Source organism: Chenopodium quinoa, unplaced genomic scaffold (assembly GCF_001683475.1).
Source record: "Chenopodium quinoa cultivar QQ74 unplaced genomic scaffold, ASM168347v1, whole genome shotgun sequence".
Lineage (NCBI taxonomy): Eukaryota > Viridiplantae > Streptophyta > Magnoliopsida > Caryophyllales > Amaranthaceae > Chenopodium > Chenopodium quinoa.
The window spans coordinates 663,560-685,060 of record NW_018744620.1 but is presented as its reverse complement, the minus strand read 5'-3'; the positions used below and the strand labels follow the sequence as shown (position 1 = coordinate 685,060).

General features: G+C 30.4%; 1 protein-coding gene across 1 annotated transcript; it reads right to left on the bottom strand.

Annotated features, from left to right (window-relative positions):
• Positions 1-17,586: 17,586 nt before the first annotated feature.
• Positions 17,587-18,656, bottom strand: LOC110700187 (defensin Ec-AMP-D1-like). Its single transcript, XM_021877694.1, has 2 exons — positions 18,496-18,656; positions 17,587-17,982 (listed from the first exon to the last, which is right to left on the bottom strand). Exons 1-2 carry the CDS (start codon positions 18,548-18,550, stop codon positions 17,810-17,812), a joined length of 228 nt encoding a protein of 75 aa, XP_021733386.1. The 5' UTR covers positions 18,551-18,656; the 3' UTR covers positions 17,587-17,809.
• Positions 18,657-21,501: the final 2,845 nt, after the last annotated feature.

The following is a 21,501-nucleotide window of genomic DNA, read 5'->3' as shown; positions in this document are numbered from 1 at the left end:
TTTTTAATGCTCTCACTCTTTCTAGAAATCCTAATCCTTTACAAAAATATCGATATTAAAAATTTTCCATTTGATGTCTTTAGGATTGGTCTTGTACGCATAAAACTATTACATTTTTTCATTTGCTTTATATTTTTCTCTTTCAACCCTAATTTGCTTCGGTTTTCAAAGTTACTCAAATCAACATTCTCTCTAAAATACATCTTATCGATATTAATTAAGTCACCCACAGCATTTACTCTTAGACTCTTAGGGGCCGTTTGGTTGGGGGTATTCATCAAAGGGAATGGGAATCAACGGGAATAATTCCCTTTGTTGTTGTTTGTTAGGCCACTTTTCCATTTCCCCTTTCCCCCTTCATTCCCCCAAATCCCTCCAAGTTCATTCCCCGCCTCCCCAAAGGTATTTCCATTCCATTCCTAGGCCACCACCACACCACCATACCACCACCCTCATACCTACACACATCACCGGAAAACCGCACCACCACCTACCCTTCGCCGCGCCTCCCCCACCCCTAGCCGACCCTCCCCTCCACCACCTACCCCTCGTCGGCTATCCCTCGAAGACATTCCCTAATCCTGGCCATCCCCTCGTCGCACCGCCTAATACCTAACCCTTCGCCGAAAATCCCCCAGCCGCCCAATACCCCACCATCAAAAACCCTAATCGACCCTTCCCCACCTTCAAAACCGATTGGTTTTTAGAACCATGGCCGCTGATTTTTGCTGGTGGTTTGGGTCGTGGGCTTGGGTTCGATCCGGCGGAAGAGAGGGAGTTGCAGTTGCGTGGAAGGAGGAGAAAGAGAGGAGGATTGTGGTTGCGGTGGCCGGTGGGAGGAGAGTGCTCGGTCAAAGGAGGGAGAGGAAAGGTCGTGGGCGGTGCTGTGCGAGGGGTTGTGCGGCTGCCGGCGAGGGGCTGAGGATGTTTCTAAGGTGGAAAGTGAATTAATTGATGGTTGTGTGGTGGTGGTGTGGTGGTGGGATTGTTTCCCTTTGTTTAAAACAAACAACATAAAGAATATAAGGTATTTTCATTCCATTCTTTTCCATTCCCCTAGTTCATTCCATTCCATTTACCCCGAACAAACCAAACGACCCCTTAGTATATTGTGTGAGTCCAAATTTACTGTGAGGCTGGACAAACAATTAGAGATACATCATACCTGATATTAATACTTTACTTATTGTTATAAAAAAAATTGAGAAGCAGAGGCCCTCGCCCTGCGGGCTGCCATTCTTGTAGCAACCATCGTTTTGGATCCTGCGGAAAAGCTGCGTTCAAACCGGATTCTATCACAATTCATTAAGCCAACTCCAAACACCTTCTTTTCTAGTATCAATATTTCATTAGTTGATGGTAACTTTTTATATTGTTAATATCAATATTTTATATCTGATATCAACAATACTTCAATTGCTTATCAACATTTCAATATCTTATACTAACTCTATTTCTTATTATGTGCAACAAAGAAATATTTTATGTCTCACAAATAATACCCCTTTATTGCACATTATAAAAAACGGAGGTAGTATCAATATTTTGATTTCCAATATAAATACTTCAATAACTTATATTAACCTTTCAAAATATTATATTTACACTTCAATATTTGATATCAACAGTACATTATTTTGTAACAATATTTTAAAATCTTATACTAAAATTATGTGGTTTTGGTGGACAAACTCACGTTGTAATAGACTCACCCAATATTTTATTTTAATTGAATTTATTTCTATTAGAAGTTTCTATGAAATATAGGAAATAATTTAATCTAATTTTTTAATATGATAATCCCTCTGTTTCTACTTGTCAGTTGTCACAACCTCCAGAGTTCCAGGGCAATATTTTAATTAAAAAATCTCAAGTTATATATATATATATATGTATATATATATATATGTATATGTATATATATATATATGTATATGTATATGTATATGTATATGTATATGTATATGTATATGTATATGTATATGTATATGTATATGTATATGTATATGTATATGTATATGTATATGTATATATATATATATATATATATAAAGGGGAGTATTTTCCCGAGTTTTTTAAAGCACCACGTAGGATTTTAATTTTAAAAAAATTATTAGAGCGCCACTTAGAATTAATATTTCTAAAATGCTACAATCGGATTATGCCACGTAAGATTAGTTTTTTTAAATCGTTACGTAGAATTATTATAAAAAAGCGTCATGTAGGATTGATAATTTTAAAACGTTACAATAGGATTATGCCAAGTAAGATTAATTTTATAGCATCACATAGGAAAATGTTATATTTTAGCCAATGCAAAAAAAGAATTTCAATTTATTTTAGATAAAGAATTTTATATTAATTATAAAAATAAATCAACATGTTTTTTTTGCGGTTGACCATATCGTGTGGCCGGTTGAGACACACCCAAACACAATCCCTGACCGTCCGAGTAACCCCTGATCGATTAAGTAACCCTTGACCAACCAATTCAAGTAACTCCTAACCAAGTAATCCCGACCACACGGTGTGACAAGCCACATATGAAACTTTGTGAAATAAAATATTATCTTTTAATATTACGAATTTTTTCTAAATATGAGAAACAAAAATAATAATTCAATTTATAATAAAAAAATTCAATCAATAAACAAGCAAATATCACAAAGTTTATTAGATAAATATATATTTAGTAAAATATTTTATTTGAAAAAATACAAATAAACCGTACATCGCACGGGCTTCATCTAGTTTATAATGAAAGGAATCTAATAAGATCCCACATGTTAATTTCTTTCTATTGTATAAATCAGAAATTGCGGTCAAAGTTATTTTATTTTAACTACATGAATAGTTAGTGAGTCAAACTTTTAGAAACGGAGGTAGTGTGTGTGTGATATATATATATATATATATATATATATATATATATATATATATATATATATATATATATATATATATATATATATATATATATATATATATATAAGCTCATGTGAGAAGCTTTCATAAGGTGAGAAGTAATCTGAACCCATAGATATAGATATCCACGGTTAAGATTGATGTTTAAGCATCTTTTCAGGTAATAAATCATTTTTTTAATCTTAAAAACACCGAATCAAACCAACTTGGGCTCTGTTCTTTTGAGCTTCTGGGCAGAGCAGAGCAGAGTAAGGCAGAGCAGAGAAGAGAAGATTTTAGCAGAGCAGATTTCAGCATTATTATTATTATTATTGTTGTTGTTGTTGTTGTTGTTGTTGTTGTTGTTGTTGTTACTACTACTACTACTACTACTACTACTACTACTACTACTACTACTACTACTACTACTACTACTACTACTACTACTATTATTATTATTATTATTATTTGAAAATGTCTTAATTACGTTAATAAAAAATAGTTATAGTTTGGACAGGTAACACACAAGTAACACGGTTTGGACAGCTAACACACAAGTATATTATTATTATATATACATATAACATACTTGAATCAACGGGTTTTGTGTGTGGCTGGCAACACTATTTGGACAACTAACACACAAGTAACCCCTGACCAAGCAACCCCTGATTGACTTAGTAACCCCTGACAGTAATACTCTGTATTTTTATAATATTTATATATATATATATATAAATTATTTATTTTATTTATTTTTATAAATTAAAATGATTCATTTCATTTAAAAGAAATTAATTATTTAAATATTATGTAATTGTGCATAAAATAATATGAGTCATTAATTGAGGCAATAAAAGTGTTTTGAATTGGGCATCTTTATTTAAATGAATGGATCAACATGTTGGGAAATTAAGACATTTAAGAGCCCAACAAGTTGACCCTTAAGGAAGAAGTCAAGGAAGAGTAAGATTTAGTAATGGCAGTTTTGTAATTATGAGTTTTTGTTTTAAAAGGGGAGTATAAATACTTCAAAACCTCAAGATTTTTCACTCTAAAATCATTATTTTCATATTTCACAAAAATCCCAAAAGTTTTCTCTTTATTTTCTCTCTCCTTTTTTCTCCTTATTTTTCCTCTTTTTTTTTTCCCCCTAACTTTTCTTTCTTCTCCCACGCCTCTCTTTCCTCTTTCCCCTCACGCACGCCGGCAACCATCGGCGCCACCACCGGCCACTGGCGAGCAGCAGCAGTAGCCGATGCACCGTTGGCTACCCCCTCCTTCTCTCTCCTATTGTTTTTGCGCTTGGTATTATTATTAAAAAAAAGAAAAAAACTATTTTCTCTTCCTAATTTTATTCTATTGTTTTAATTAACTTAAAGCATGATTTTGATGATGTTTTGGTATTGATTTTGGGTATTTGATGTTGTTAAATTATTTATATAATTTTCAGATTTTTATTCAATCAAAAACCCCAATTTACAAACCCTAGAATTTGGGAATTTAATGTTTATGGTTAGAGTTTGATCCTAGGTTGTTGTTGTTGTTGTTGTTGTTGTTGTTGTTGTTGTTGTTGTTGTTGTTGTTTAATTAGTGGTTTAAACATGTTTTTAATGAGTTTAAAGCCCTCAAATTAATGCTGAAATTTATCTATGCACACTACTTTTTAATTATTGAGTTAGGGTTTGATTACCCATAAAAGGGAAAAATGTTTTGATGATTTAAATATGATTTTCTAGTCTATTAGTGATGTTTTATATTAAATAAGTATGTTGGAATTTTATTTAAGCCATAAAAATTAAGTCTTTTTGAAAGGATTTGAGGTACCCACTTAAAGAAAAGGTTTTATAGCTTTTATGTCATTAAATTAGGTTAATTAGTAAAATTTAAAGTGTATTATAGTTGTTGGAAATTTGTGAGAATAGTAGATTAATTATAGTTATGTATTCTTATTTGTAGGAAGCTTTGAGCTAGGTGATTTCTAGCGAGTGTGGCCAAGTTTAGGCATTTTTCAAGGTACGTATGTGCACAAGAATATTTGTGTATGCATAGTATCATGCTAGGATTTGTAAAGCATGATGTAAGTGATGAATTAGTAGCATGTTTAGTTGATTATATGCTTGGAATTGATGTTAGTTGAGCATGAATTTTTATGCAAGCATGTGAATATGTTATTTGAGGCATGATACAAGTTGAATATGTATGAATCATGGAAATATGTTTTATTTTCAAGTATCAAGAAGTCATGTATTTAATAAGCAAGGCTTATATATGAATGAAAGAGCTAAAGTTATATTTATTGAACATGATTCATGAATTTATTTCTCACCCATTTATTATTGGTGTTGAGTCAAGAAGTTTATTTATTTATTTACTCGCTCATGTAAGTTAAGTTCAAGTCAAGGAAGTTTAGTAGTGCAATTTATGCACCAGGGTAGTAATCGTGCAATTTTATGCACACAACCAGGCAAGGAACCTTAATTAAAATAAATAGTATGTGCTCACTAATTAATTCAAGAATGAATTGAAAGTATGTGTTATATGTTATTATGTTTGTTCTTGATTGATTGGTTTGAGTCATCGCGAGTTAAATTGGTAAATCACATAAAGTGAAAGAGGATACGTACCAAAACTCTTGGAACGTATATACCTTGAGTATGAACATATGGGGGAGTTATGGGGTTTTATATTTAATCATAGAGTCTACAGGGATACAAGACGCTGTACTTTCTTTTATTATTAATGTGCTAGAATTCCGTCACAAGGTGACATAGTAGGTGCCAATTGGGGTAGCTCTCTAATTGGAAATTCAATATTTAAATAGGCTATTTTCAAGGAAGAAAACCCGTTCTATGCGTAATCCAAAATTATTATTAATAATTAATATTGCTAGTTATGAGTTAAAGGTAAGTTGACTTGTGATTGTGTGGCGAGCATGTTTTAATTATTTTTATTTTGATGCTAGGATATTCATGTTAGTGTGGTGCATATGTATTGAGCTTTGCTGATTCGTACTTTGTTGTTTGTGTTTGGCTTTCCTTTGGATTGGCCCTACTATAACCCATTTATATGATAGTATAGAGTGGAGTAAAGAGAAAGCAACAAGTACTTGAAGCATGAAGAGCATGATGAGATAAAGTGCAGAGAGTTACTTGTTACGTTTCTTAGTTTTAATATTTTTGAATTATTGATTTGTTATGGACTAACATTATTATGTTTGTTTTAAATTTGTTTTTAAGAAGGGCCATGTTTGAATTGGTTTCAACTTGTGGATGTTTTATTCTACATTTGTTTTGAGGTTGTGAACTCAAGTTTTTTTTTTTTAAAGTTAGTTTTTGTTTTTAGACTTCCGCTATGTGACTTTGAAAATTTGTCTTAGCTGTAATCACGGTGGAAATAATATTTTGGTTATTTCCTAAAAAGGGTTTATGTAGAGTAAAAAGAGTATTTTAAAGAAAAAAAATTTCCAGGGTATTACACTGACCGACCGAGTAACCCATGACCAAGTAACCCCTCCGACCTAGTAACCCTTGACCGAATTAGTAACCCCTAATCGAGTAACCCCTGACCTAGTAACCCATGACCGACCTAGTAACCCCTGATCAAACCACCAATCCACCGCTAAAGCAGCCACCAAACCACCAATTCCAACCACCACAACAATCAACCGTCTCCCCTCTCATGTACTTCCCTTGTTGTCACCTGTACTTCAGCACAGCTACACCCAAGCAGCACCAAATCAGCCAACAACCGCACCAACCACCGCATCTCATACACCAACCAGCAGCAACACCAAACATCCACCACTCCAGCTCACATAACACCACAAAGCAACATCCCGCAACTCTGCAAATCTGCAACAAATCACCGCAATCTCCTTCAAATCTGCAACAAATCTAGTTTAGAACAAAATTTGGCAAAATTCAACGAAACAAAAATCAAAATCGGAATGTTTGGGTTGATGAATTTGCAGAAAGTTGCAGAAATCAACAGCCAATTTTAACTGTTGCGAAGGAAATTGGAATGAATTTGATGAATTTGTACCTGAATCTATTGCAATTTGGGGGATATGTTAGGGTTTGGAGCTTCGATTTATGCGACGACGATTGCAGAAATCAACATTCTTCTTCTAGACGACGATTTATGCAATAAAGAAGACGAAGACGGAGAAAGTCGGTGCTTCGGCCATTGACGGTTAGAGAGAGAAAGTTAGAATGAGAAAATGAGAGGAGAGATCTGAGAGGAGAGGAGAGAGAGAGAGAATTAAAAAAAATTGTGGCTGGCCACACCGTGTAGCAAGTCACATATGAATGTTGGTGTACTTGAAAACTAAATAACTAAGACAAATTTAGAAAAATCTCACATGATTGTATTTTGAATTATATCTAATAATCCTTAAACTATTAGATTCTAAAGATTATTGATAAGACAATCAAATAATATATAGGGAGTATATTTTGTAAAACTTTATTCAAATCTCAATCTACTCATTAGTTAGGGTTTTTACCTTATTTTCACTTTGAACTTATCTGAACTAATTTACATGATAACGTCTCTGAACTTATTAAATCTTATTAAAACTTATTTTAGTTGTAATTTGAATTCAAGTAACCCTTATAAGAACTTATTTTCCTAAACTTATTTGAATTTATTAGACCTGAAATAAGTAAAATAAATTAGGAGAACAAATTACTAGAATAGGTTGTAAGTTTCAATTTGGAAAGAGAATCAGATCTTATCTTCATCATCATCGTTTTCTCTAAAATCTTTGTAGCTCTCTTCACATACACTGACACACACGCAAAAATAAAAGATTTTTATTTTTTTGTTTTTTTGTTTTTATTTTATTTGCTAATTTGTTTCAAATTAGTCACGAAAGACAATTGCTTGCTTGTATTTAGTTCGTGTAGCTCTTTGCTACTTTATTTTACATGACCTATAGAATAAACTTATGATTATAAAATATTTTTAAAATTCATAAAGATATGGGTATTACATTAAAGGAAAAATTCATGAGAATAATCCCACCTTTGGGCCGTTCGTTTTTAATAATCCTACCTTTGAGATATCTTTTAATAATCCAACCTTTAGCCCCCATTCATTTTTAATGGTCCCATTTTACTTGAAACTGGTTGAGCAGGTAATTTTTTTTTTTAAAAGATTAATTTACACGTATCACAATTTGATTTGTCCAAAATTAAAAAAAAATTAAAAAAAAAAAACAAAAAATCAGAAAATCAAGCAAGCTTCCCTTTCCCCCACCGGTCCACCCTAACCTCCACCACCACTACCAAGCCCGCTGCCCCTCCCTCGTCGGAATGCCGCGTCTCCCCCAACCTTGGCATCGCCGTTTTTCCCCTCCCCGAAAACCCCCTCCCATTCCTCACGCAACCACCAAAACTGTAGCCAAAAACTCAAAAACCACCAAGGAAATCCCAGCCAAAACCCCAAAAACCACAAGGAAAATGGATTTTCAGGGGTTGGGGGAAAACACCGACGCCACTGTTCTCTTTCTGCCCTCACGACCACCGCCCCTTAGCTCCCACCACTGCCCTTTTTATATGCTCAAATATTCCGATTTTCGTGAAGAACCCTAAAAAAATCAATTTGGGGCTTTTTGTTTAGTTAAGCTACTCTTGTAATTTGTTGCACCAAATGAATATACGTTGGATTGTGAGCATTTTGATACAAATTTAATGCATTTTGGTGAAGAAATGAGTAGGTTCCCATTATGCCATGAACTCCATACGTGAGCTTCAATGGAGTTTTTTCCATTGTTGTCTTCTTTAAGCTTAAAAATGGGGTTGTCGAGGAAGGAGGGGAAGGGGCGGCAGGCCGGCGGCACGTCTGCCGGAGCAGGTACCGGCGGCAGGGGGTTGCCTAGTGTCACGGTCCGGGAGTTTGGACCCCAAAACGTGCGGCGCGCTCTAGCCTTTTGGCGGCAAGAACGCTAGCCTTGAGCGGAAGAGGGGCTTGTGAGCACAAAGCAACACAAGCGGGCAATAGAATCTCAGGAGCACTCACGTCTATCTGGGCGACGGAGTGCGGGTGGTCGGGGCTTGTGACGGTCGATACTTCAAAGCGGGCACAAGCGGGTCCGAACCACGAGTCCTTAGCGCATCAAGTTGGGTTGGAGGGGAGCTAATATGCAAGTAAGACACAATATCTATAAAGGTCTAACAGCAAACAAGCATAAAAGCAAGGCAACACTTGGTAGAAGGCTTTAAGATTTCATTAATCATTTGCCCTCTAAAGAGCTTTAAATGACATATAAGGAGAATCCCTAGTGAACACTGATCTGACAGTAACACAATAATGGGACCTCAAGCTAAGAAAACATAACCTAAACTCTAGGAAAACACTTAAATGGAATCTAATACATCAAAAGGAGTTGGATTCTAACAGCTGGGCTGGTGGTTGGGCTTGCTCCCTGGTGACTGGCTGTTTTTTTTTTTTAATTTTTTGTTATTTTTTTTCTATTTTTTTTACCAATCACAGACCGCCACGTGTCTTGTAACCTGTTATAACAGGTTACATGACCGGTTGGGACCATTAAAAAAGAATGGGGGTAAAGGTTGGATTATTAAAAAATATTTCAAATGTGGAATTATTAAAAACGAACGGCCCAAAGATGGGATTATTCCCTTCAATTTTTCCTACGTTAAATCAATACAAAATTTTAAAATATTAAAACATAAAATACGATGATTTTAGCCAATTATTTATCATATTCGAGTTGAACCCCTAACATAAATTACTCAAATAAAATAACTCTTTTATTCCTAGCTCGACTATACCCATATTCATGAATTATTAGGATATAGATAGATTTGAAAAGCTCAATGTATCAATCAAGCTATTTTGGATGATGAGTCATTTTCATCAATTGCCTAGTGGCTTAAGTCCTATAGGATCAAGAAATTGAATTCAGGTTTACTACTGGTTGGCTTCACTTAACATTTGGGTTTAGATAGGGCGCCGTAAAAATAATTCAATTTGGATTAGGGTTTAAATCAAATCAGATCATGTAGTTTTGGTGACTAAGTTGGGTAATTCTAATGTGTTTGTAAGATACATGTCAATTTAGATAATATTGTAAATTGGTGCATTTCAAATTTGAAAAACAATCCAATATTTTTTTGGAAAAATGAGTCCAAAACTTTATCAATATTATCATAATCAATTTAACGAACAATGGAGTCCTTTATTTTTGTGGTACATCCTCCTTTGTTCAATCCGAAAATATACGTTATTCTTATTTTTATGCATGCATGTAGAAAACATCGTATTATAGATTTATAGGGTGATGCAAATTGAGATTTAATGGGCTTGATATTCACATATTTTTTTATAAAGAATGAGTCAAGCCCATTTTGTAAGTGGATGGACTAACCCACATTGTGCGTTGGGGATCAACTTCGTTTGTTTTGGTGCTATAATCTTCTAAACAAACTAGTATTCTTATTATTATTTTTTTGACTAGAAGTATTATATATATGTGAGAACTCTTCATATGTGAGAACACTTCCATGTTCTAAATTTTTACTCATATGTTTCAAATTTTATTCACATGTTCTAAATCTTAAATTTTTATGTTTCAAATGTTTAATTGTTTGTTCTAAATTTAGCTTATATGTTCAAAAAATGGTGTTCTAAGATTTTTAATCATATGTTCTAGATTTTAAAACATATGTTCCAAATTATTACTCTTATGTTCAAACTTTTATCCAAATGTTTTAAATTTTAAATCAGATGTTCTAAATTTTTACTCGTATGTTCTAAATTTTAAATTAGGTTTTCTAAATTTTTACTCACATGTTCTAAATTTTAAATTAGATGTTCTTAATTTCCACTCACATGTTCTAAATTTAAATCAGGGTTTTTAAATTTTACTCACATGTTCTAAATTGAAAATCAAATGTTCTAAATTATTACTCACATAGATGTTCTAAAATTTTACTCATATGTTCTAAATTTTAAACCATGTGTTCTAAATAATTAATCATATATGTTCTAAATTTTTATTCACATGTTGTAAATTTTAGATCAGTTCTCATATAAGTACAAGTTCTCACATACGGACCTATTCTCACCGAATCCCTCGCCTATATATATTGAAAGAAGTCCAAAAGGACACTAAATATCAATAATTAAATCCATAGTGCCATACGGTATCTATAATTGATAATTAACGACAATGAAAATGAATTTAACAAAATCAAACAAGAATTGATCGGAGAAGGGATGAGAATCCAAATATATAAATATAATAATTCGGCACATTCTCGATTCGATGTCTCATACAACTTTTTGAGTGGATCTATCGCCGCTTCGTATTTTATGAGAAAGAAAATTCTTATGCTAATTTCGTAACCTGAATCCGGGCAATAAGCAATCGTAGCCCTACGCAACTGGAGACCAAATTAAACGCAAATAAAACCCTGTCTTTTGAAGGATTTCGAAAAACCTTGTCGTTCGAAAGAGATCGATAAAACCTTGTTTTCCGAAAGAGATAAACCCTTTCTTTTGAGGGAGACATTATTATAACCTAAGAAATAAAAAACTTAAAAGAAATAAAGATTGAGGCTTTCCACCGGTGATTTCCGATGGAAGCCCCTTCAAAAATAACAAAGGAGGCTATAGTTTAGGAGAGAGACTGGAGTATTATATATGTTTCTTATTAGTTGCAATAAAGGGGTATTATTTGTGAAACATAAAAAATTATTTTCTTACGATTAATAAGAAATAGAGGTAGTATATCATGTACCCGAGATCATGGATGAGGTGAGTCGTGAGAGACCGCATAGGGTGCTTGAAATAAGGGCCCAAAATTTGGTATTTTATCACTTTATACAAAGGAAAAAAAAAAACATGTGGATCAATGGTCAAATTGGTTTTATTGTAATCGAACTCCCACTATTTTAAAATAAATGTCACGGTTTAATGGACACATTTTCTAACATAATACGCTGGCCAATAATATCCACTACTTCACCCCCAAAATAAATTCATTCACCTAACCTAATTCATCATTTTATATCCCATTTCATCTCCATCTCCATCTCTTCATCTGCTCCGACCGTTGTCGCCACCACTGTTCACCTCTAACCAACACCACCAAATCCCTCTTTTTTTCCATCATCGACGTGACAACATCGACGACCCGCATGCGTGAAAATGATAGCCTGGGTCAAGTTTGACCAACATGAAGGCTTACGTGTCGTCGCCGGCAGTGTGTTCTTCTTCTCCGAATGTTAATATTATTTTATGTAACTAGTCGTTTCCTCCTGTTTCTTCCTTCTCGTTTTTGCTCATTACCACCATTAAAAGCTTAAGATTAAGGTATTATAGTCAAATTTGATGATGAAAGCTCTAGATTTAGAGTTTTCAAGGTAAAATTTAACCAAATCAAGTCCTAATTAAATAATAATTTGCCATTTTTTATTCGCTTTCTTCAAATTTTTAGGATTGTTGGTTGTTTTTTTTTTTTTTTTTTTTTAAAAAAGTGTTAGGGTTCATGGCGGTGGATTTTTCCGGGTGGAGGGAGATGGTTTCAAGGTGAGGTTTCGAGAGTGTAGCCAAATATAGTACTTATGATCATGGCTCCTGAATTGCACTCGTCCAATGAAACCTGTAATACCCCTATTTTTATATGTATTTTAATTTAAATAAGTATTTCATAAAATATATAAATAATTCGAAATGAATTAAATATAGTTTTTATTAATCTAAAAAGAATTATTTTAATTAAAAGTTTATTTTTAATTATTTAATAATCTTGAAAAATATTTTATTTTATGATTTGAAAATATTGGGACATATTATTTTATAAAAAGATAATTTTTAAAAGCCAATGGTATTTAAGGAAAGTCAAAATACTAGTTTGACTAGGAAAGGGATCATTAAGGGTAGTAAATGAATTTTAAGTAGGAGGAAAATTGAGAGGGGGTATAAATACCCATCATATGCCTAAGGTGGAATGCACCCAAAAGTAAACTCTCTCTCTCTCCTCTTATTTTATTTTCCCCTTAATTTATTTTATTTTCAATCACCACCACACGGCCGCCGCCACCACCACAAGCCACCAGCAGCGGCGGCCACCAGGCGGGCGCGCGGCAGCCGCCCAGCCATGGTGGTTCGTGCGCCCTTTTCAAAAAAAATTTATTATTATTGTTCTTTGATTTTTAATTCAATCTAGCCTTAATCTAGTTATTGGTTTTGGGTTTTGTGATGATTTTATGATGTTTGATGATATATATTATGTATATAAATTTTCAGATTTGGTTTTGAATTAAAAAGCCCCAAATTGAAAACCCTAGGTTTCTAAATTGATGTATATTGAGGGGCATTGTTTATGGGTGATTTAACTTATTGAAATAAGTGTTTTAAACTAAATTACAGCAATTTTATAAGTTTTAATAATGCTGGAATTTTTATATATAAGCTATAATTATGTTTTTTGAAAGGATTTTTAATTACCCATTAATTGGGAATAAAAGTAAAGGTTTTAAATAAAATTTTAGATTATTTTAGAGGGTTTATGAGTGATTTAAAAAGGGTATATATTGCTGGAAATTTGTGTGGAGGAGGTATTAATACTTCTTTGTAATTTTGGTTTGTAGGAGACTTTCAAGTGAGCGATTTTATTATTCTTGGCGATTTTGAGATCATATTCAAGGTACGTTCGCGTACTTAGTAATTATTTGAATATGTAGAAGCATGCTATGCTTTGCTTAATTAATTCCAAGTAGTATCATTAGCAGCCACGGAAATTCGAGATTAGTTGGTTGAAGAAGACAGGGTTAAGTGAGAAAGATGGAGAGAAATGGAAAAGGTTAACCTGTTGTTTAGGTAGCTTGTAGAAAGGCTTGTTTTAAGAAGATGGAGTTATAAGGCGGGATTATTTCTAGATTTCAAAAAGATGGATTATTTTTAGAAGAAAAGGCACAAGTGAGATTATTAGTTTCCATTTTGTTTTTCTTTTTCCTAACATTATTCTACCATACCATTATTGAGTTTTGTACAATAGCTGGATAATAAGTTTATGCAAAGAAAGAAAAAACAGTCAATGTTTTTAAACACAACAGGCATTAATTAAATAATGACAAAACGAAAGACGACAAATTTTTTTTGAAAAATACTCTCACGATTAATCCATTTCATATTACTTGACCACAAACCTAAATTTTCTCATCTCAATTCTCAAAAATAATCATCTTCCGTTAACAATATAGATTGTATTATGCAGAACCTTAAAACACGCTCATTTCAAACAGAGGTAGTAAAAGTAGAGTAAAGTAGTAGAGCGAAAAGGAGGTGTTTGGTGGCGTCGGGGAGACAGTATGTGTGTCGTGGTGGTGTTGGGGAGAGGGTGGGTGTGGTGGTGGTTGCCTAGGATGGATGTTGGTGGTGGTTGCTTGGATGATGCTCTAATCTTTGATTAATTAATGGATAGAAATTTAAATTGTAAATGAGAGAATATGAAGTTAGAAGAATTGAAAATAAAGATAATGTAAGGGAAGCCGATGGAGAATGCTAAAAAAAAGGAAAAAGAAATAATAATAATAATAATAATAATAATAATAATAATAATAATAATAATAATAATAATAATCTTAATAATAATAATAATAATAATAATAATAATAATAATAATCATCATCTAATCTAATATTATATAAATAAAGTAGACATTTTTTAAGAGCATTCGGCGCGCCACATAAGCAAAGGCATTATTTCGACCAATTAAAAATTAGATTTCTATTTTATTTTAGAATTAAAAAATTCATTTGCCATCTAAGTAAAGTGACGAATGAGATTTAAGAGTTTTGCCACGTAAGTAAAAACAACGAATATTGATTTATTAGGATTTAATTTATTTAAAAAACTAAAAGTTATCTTTTAAACTAATAATCTTTAGATATATGATTTATATACCTACTATTATAAGATAAATTTTGATAGTGTTTATGATAAGAAATAAAAATTATTCCTTAATTATAATTAAATTAAAATTTGTGATATTTACCATTATAAATTGATGTATCATATCACACCAACAAAATTTCGTATCAATACAAAACCAAACCAAGCAAATTTTGTGTCATTAATTTGTGTCAGTTTTATTAGGTCATCAATGGCTAGGTAATTCTTAGCCTAATTTTTAAAACCAATGTTTAAATATATATTTGTGATTATTGATTAAATTGTGCTTATTTGGGATACTTAATGATTATATGTTTATGTTTTGTTTACTGAATTTTGTTTTTACATGCAGATCTAAATTAATCGGAGAATTAAATTCGAGCAAAAATCTTTGGAATATCAAAGTACGAGTTTCTCGCTTGATAATCTTATTAGATGAGAAGGTATTATATCTTTATAAATCGTTTACATTTATTAAATCTTTTAATGAACCTTTTAGTTTTTATCAATTAATTTTATGATTAAAACAAATTTTTTGTGATTTAGGTAGCTTAATTAATTCATAAAATTAACTTAATTTTTTTATTTTTAATTACAGGGTGATTACGTTCCCTCAATTAAAGTCAACTTTGCTCTACAATTTTTTTCAAAATTGATTATTAAAATTTTATTTTTATTTTTGATTTTGTTCTACGAATAATGATTTAGGATTTAAATTATTTTAAAAATAAAAAATTATTATCTTTTCACATTAAAGATTTTATGCTAATATGTAATCAATGAAATATCATATTTACATTTTTTTTTTGATATCATATTATTGTCATATAACCAACAACAACCAATAAAATACAAAACAACAATAAATTAAGTGGCATTATAAATTACATTAAAAAAAATACTTTTGTAATTGACAATATCATTTTAATTAAATTATTATTTGTTTTTTTTTTGTCTAAAATTATTAAATTGTACAATAAATCAAATAATTATTAAAAAAAAAAAAACTTAGAGTATATAGGAAAATATCTTTTCTTGAGATATATGTATTACAATTCGTGCATCGCACGGTATTATTTCAACCAATTAAAAGTTAGATTTGTATTTTATTTTAGAATTAAAAAATTCACTCGCCACATAAGCAAAAGTGACGAATGAAATTTAAAAATTTTTCCACGTAGGTAAAAACGACGAATAATGATTTATTATTTAAATTATTTTAAAACTAAAAATTATCTTTTTTAAAAGATGATCTTTTGATATTAGGATTTAAATTAAAAAAAATAACTATAAATTAAACAATTATTATATACAAACACTTTAAAATTAAATATTTGAAAAAGGAAAATATATCTTCATTTTGTTTATAAGAAAACTTTCAATCAATTTTGAAAAAACCGTGCATCGCACGGGTTTTCATCTAGTAATAATAATAATAAGAACAATAACAATAACAACAACAACAATAATAATAATAATAATAATAATAATAATAATAATAATAATAATAATAATAATAAGTCTTCAAGGAGTAACATGGGACACTCAAGATTTCTTATATATTTTCCTATTAGTATATATAGATGTATAAGTTGATGATGCCGGATTTCATTTTTGATCTGTATGATTTATTAAAGTACTCCATCCATTCCTTATCTACATGTTTACTTTTCTTTTTGGGGGTTTCAAAACTACATGCCTATTTCTATCTAAAAAATGTACTTGTTGACAATATTTCCTCTTTTTGATGAGTTGTCATCAATTTTCTTTTATTTTTTTGTACTTTTGACATCATTTTTCAACACTTTCTCTCTTTATCTCTTCAATAATTGCCAACTACCTTTTCTTTTTCTCTATCTCTCTCTAACCCTACATGCACATTTGTACTTCTCAATCATGGGTTTTAAGGAATCTTTAAGTTCCTTAATTCCCGTGAAAAATGAAAAATAGGCATGTAGATATGGGACGGAGGGTGTACTAATTAACTTTATGTATGTGAGATTGATGATTGATCTAGTTAGTAGAAAATTGAACGCAATCATTACAAGAGGAAAAAAAAAAAAGACTTCCACAGCTAATAGAAAATGTAAGTAGAATATTCTCTTCGTAACTTTAGGATATAAGAACATTTAGTAAGACTAAAAATAGAAGTGTACCAAAAATTAAACTCTAGCCTCCTCTCCCTCTCCTCTTTCACCTAAATTCTAGCTTTCATTGTTAATTTTGAAGGGGCTTTCATCGGATTTCACCGGTGGAAAGCCCCGATCTTTGTTTCTTTTAAGTTTTCTTTTTTTTCTAGGTTACAATAATGTCTCCATCAAAGAAAGGATTTATATCCTTAGCTTTGAAATACAAGGTTTTTTTGATCTCATTCGAAAGATAAGGTCTTTCCGAACTCCTTTGAAAGAAAAGGTTTTATTTGCATTTGATATATATGGCCTCCAGTTGTGCGGGGCTACGATTGATTATTGCTCTGATTCGGTTTACAAAATCATCATAAGAATTTTCTTTCTCACGAAATTATGAAGCGATGACGGATAGACAACGAATCGAGAACATGCTGAATTGTTATATTTGTGTATTTGGATTCCTAGGCCTTCCCTAATTAATTCTTGTTTGATTTTGTTGAATCTGTTTTCATTATTGTTGATTATTAATTGTAGTTGTCGTATGACTTTAATTAATTAAATATAGTGTCCTTTAGGACTTCTTACAAAATATATATATATATATATATATATATATATATATATATACATAAATTTAAAAAAAAAATGTACCAACAAAACATATGATAAATTTTCAAGATTTGGAAGTTGAAATTAAACACTAACGACAATGCTTGATATTCGATTCCAAAACAAAGTTATAGCAACCACTACAACTTCACCCCATAATAAAAAAAAATGACCTTGCATTTTGATGCTTAAACAAACAACAAGAAAAACAAAGGAACATCGGAAACAAAGCAAGCAGACTACTACGTGCATTGTCTAGTGCAGAAACAGCGGCCGCGTAAACCAACGCAGATGCCACCGGAGAAACCTTCAGTTCTGCAAACGGTAGCGCAGTTGTGATCGATAAAACACATCCCCTTAAAATGATGACTCTGTGACTCGCACATTCTTGCATCAGCTTGTTGCACCATACCATCTGTAATCAATTCAATAACATATGCATGAAGTTTGCGTGTATTATCTTGTTTTATGGAAAAATAAAAGTGCGTTAGTCGCATTAGATTCATAACTCACGCTCTTTTTTTTTTGGCATTTCTTGATAAAGGGTTTTTTTTTTTTCCTTACGAATATAGTTAATTTTAATAAAGCATTAGGTTCATGGTAAGACAAATATACAATTTATTATTACTCCGTATTATTATATGATATCAAAAACAACACCTGAGAAGGTTATATTTCGTTCAATCATCTCTAAAATAACAAAGGCATTATGATCTCACGTAATCACAAAGATTAGTTGATTAAGGAGTAAGGACTCGCAAATAATAATTATGACTGTACTTGAATTGTGGAGTAATTATAATTAATATTTGTCTTATAAATTGGGACTCATCATGTTGTTAAAATCAAGTGAGTGATAATAAATTATGACATAACAATGGGCGTAAAAATTATGTAAAATGTTTGATATTAAGTTGAAAAAACTTACGAGAAGCAAAGAAGATGAGCAACACCATAAAAAGCACAACAGATTTCCTTTCCATCTTGAACGTTGTTGGATTGGCTACTCTAAGAAAAGGTGGTGTGTATAGTAATTAAGTATGTGAGTAATGCAAAGATTAAAGCTTGGTTAAGTAATTATGTTAGGACTTAAAGTCTCTATTTATAGAAGTAACTAATGAAGTTGCTCTTTTTTCATTCTTTTCTATGTATTATTAAATAAAAAATAAATAATAAATAATAAAAAGAAAAAGAAAAGTATGTAATTTTTTAATTTATTGGGAGGTGGACGGGAGGGGGGGGGGGTGCGTGTGTGTGTGTTGGGGGATGTAACTAATGAAGGCAATGGCTATGAGAATTGTGAGAAAACACAAGAAAACAAATTAATACTAGAAACAAAAATAGAAATATTAGAAACAGTCACAGGACAGTAAAAAAGAAAAGCAATATATATATATAATAACTAAAAATTAACAAAGTTAGTAAAATTAATAGTAATAATATACAAAGAATTTAAAGAAGAATAGTTAGAAATAGCCAAATTTCACTTAAGCTATAAAACCCTAGATAATTTGTAAACCCTAGGCAATAAAAAAATATAGGGAGAAGAAAGGGTAAGGGGTGGCTCCAAATTCTCTAGTAGTACGTCCAACGTAGGCCCTGTTTTTTTGAGTTGTTCTGCTCTGCTCTGCCTTGCTCTGCTCTGCTGAAATCTGCTCTGCCGCTCTGTTTAAAAATAATAATTAATAATTAATAAAAAATAATAACAATAATTCATAAAAAATAATAACAGTTAATAATAATAATAATAATAACTAATATTTATAGATAATAATATTAATATTAATATTTTATAATAATAATAATAATAGTTAATATATAATATTAATTGATAATAATAACTAATATTTAATGATAATAATTAATATTTTAAATTATTTAACACATTTTTTAATATTATAAAAAGAGTAAAAAATCTAACAAAAACTCAAATAATAATAATAATAATAATAAAATTATGCGATAATAAAAATAATAATTATAATAATAATAATTATAATAATAATAATATTAATAATATTATAAATAATAATAATAATAATGTTAATAATAATAATATTAAAAATAATAGTAATAGTAATAATAATAATAATAATAATAATAATAAAATTATGCGATAATAAAAATAATAATTATAATAATAATAATTATAATAATAATAATAATAATAATAATATTAATAATATTATAAATAATAATAATAATAATGTTAATAATAATAATATTAAAAATAATAGTAATAGTAATAGTAATAATAATAATAATAATAATAATTAATGATAATTATGTGATAATAATAGTAATAATAATAATAATAATGATAATAATGATGATGATGATAATAATAATAATATTAATCATAATTATTATAATAATAATAATAATAATAATATTAGTAATAAAAATAATGCGATAATAGTAATAGTAATAGTAATAGTAATAGTAACAATAATAATAATAATATTAGTAATAATAATAATGCGATAATAATAATAATAATAATAATAATTATTATTATTATTATTATTATTATTATAACAATAATAATAATATTAATAATTTTAATAATAATAATATTATAAATAATAATAATAATAATAATAATAATTATTATTATTATTATTATTATTATTATTATTAAATCTACTCTACCCTGCTCTGCTCTGCTGAAATCTTCTCTACTCTGCTCTGCTCTGCTCTATCCTACTCTACTTTGTCCAAAAAAAGAACAGGGTCGTAGTTCATCACAAATTATTTTGTCATACAATTTATTTATTTATTTTACTCCGTACTAATTAATCTTTTGCTTAGCTACAAATAAACTTACAATACACTACGGAGTGCTATTAGTTTATGTTTGCATGCCAATTAATTTATTAATTTGTCTGCACAAAGAGTCTTTTAAGAAAGGCAAGTAGCCCCTAAACGACAAATGAAACTACAAATATTTGCAATTTGTAAGTTGCCAAAAGTTAATTAATGGTTAAGTGGTGACAATTTGCCAGTGGACGGTGGTTAACAAACAGGAGAGACTGTGAAAAATTAACATACATCTCACTTACTTACGTTTATGTTTAGCCTTGGGATTCACGTTATTACACATAGTTTTTGAACTCGACCTAAGTCTAATAGTCCATGCAAAATTGCAAATGTGTTTATTTTATTGCAGTGTCCGTGAAGCGATTATGCAAAGGTGGTAAACAGGTCGTTTAAGTGATTATCGAATCTAATTCGATTTACCTCAGATGACATCAAACTTACTGTGTTTTGTGTTTAAATTGTGTTTGATTCTATTCAATCATATTCAAGATAAGTAGATTATTAAATGCGCAGTTTAAGTGAGATTAATTAACTTTTTTTTTTTTTTTTTTATAATAGCGTGAGATTAACTAACATTAAACGAATGGTTATGAAGTCTATTTAAGATTTAAACTTTCAAGCTCAAATTTAAATTGTGTTCAATGTTTAGTTAAATTTAAACTTAGCTTTACTCTGTATATATTTATATTGATATGAGTTAAGTACATTGGGTGTTTTGTATCCTATGGGTTTCAATGAACATCAAATCGTCGTCACTTGACTTTAAAACAGAATAATAAAGGAAAAAATTAATTCTCATGATCTAACTCTTTTTAGGGTTTGGATTCAACCCCGATCCGGTTGGACACAACCTTTTTTTTAGGGTTGGACAATTAGTCTACTATGGACCCAGGTCCAACTATTCTAGTTGTATTACACCCTTTAAAATGAATACTTAGTAAAAGAAGACGTAAAAAATGAACATTTAGTAAAAGATGACGTAAAAAACTGAACAAGTAGTATGTTACAAATGAACATGATTATCTTAAAATAATTGATAGTTGGATCACGCCCTATAAAATGAACATTTAATATATTAAAAATGATGAAACATTTAGTTAAAAATGAACATGAT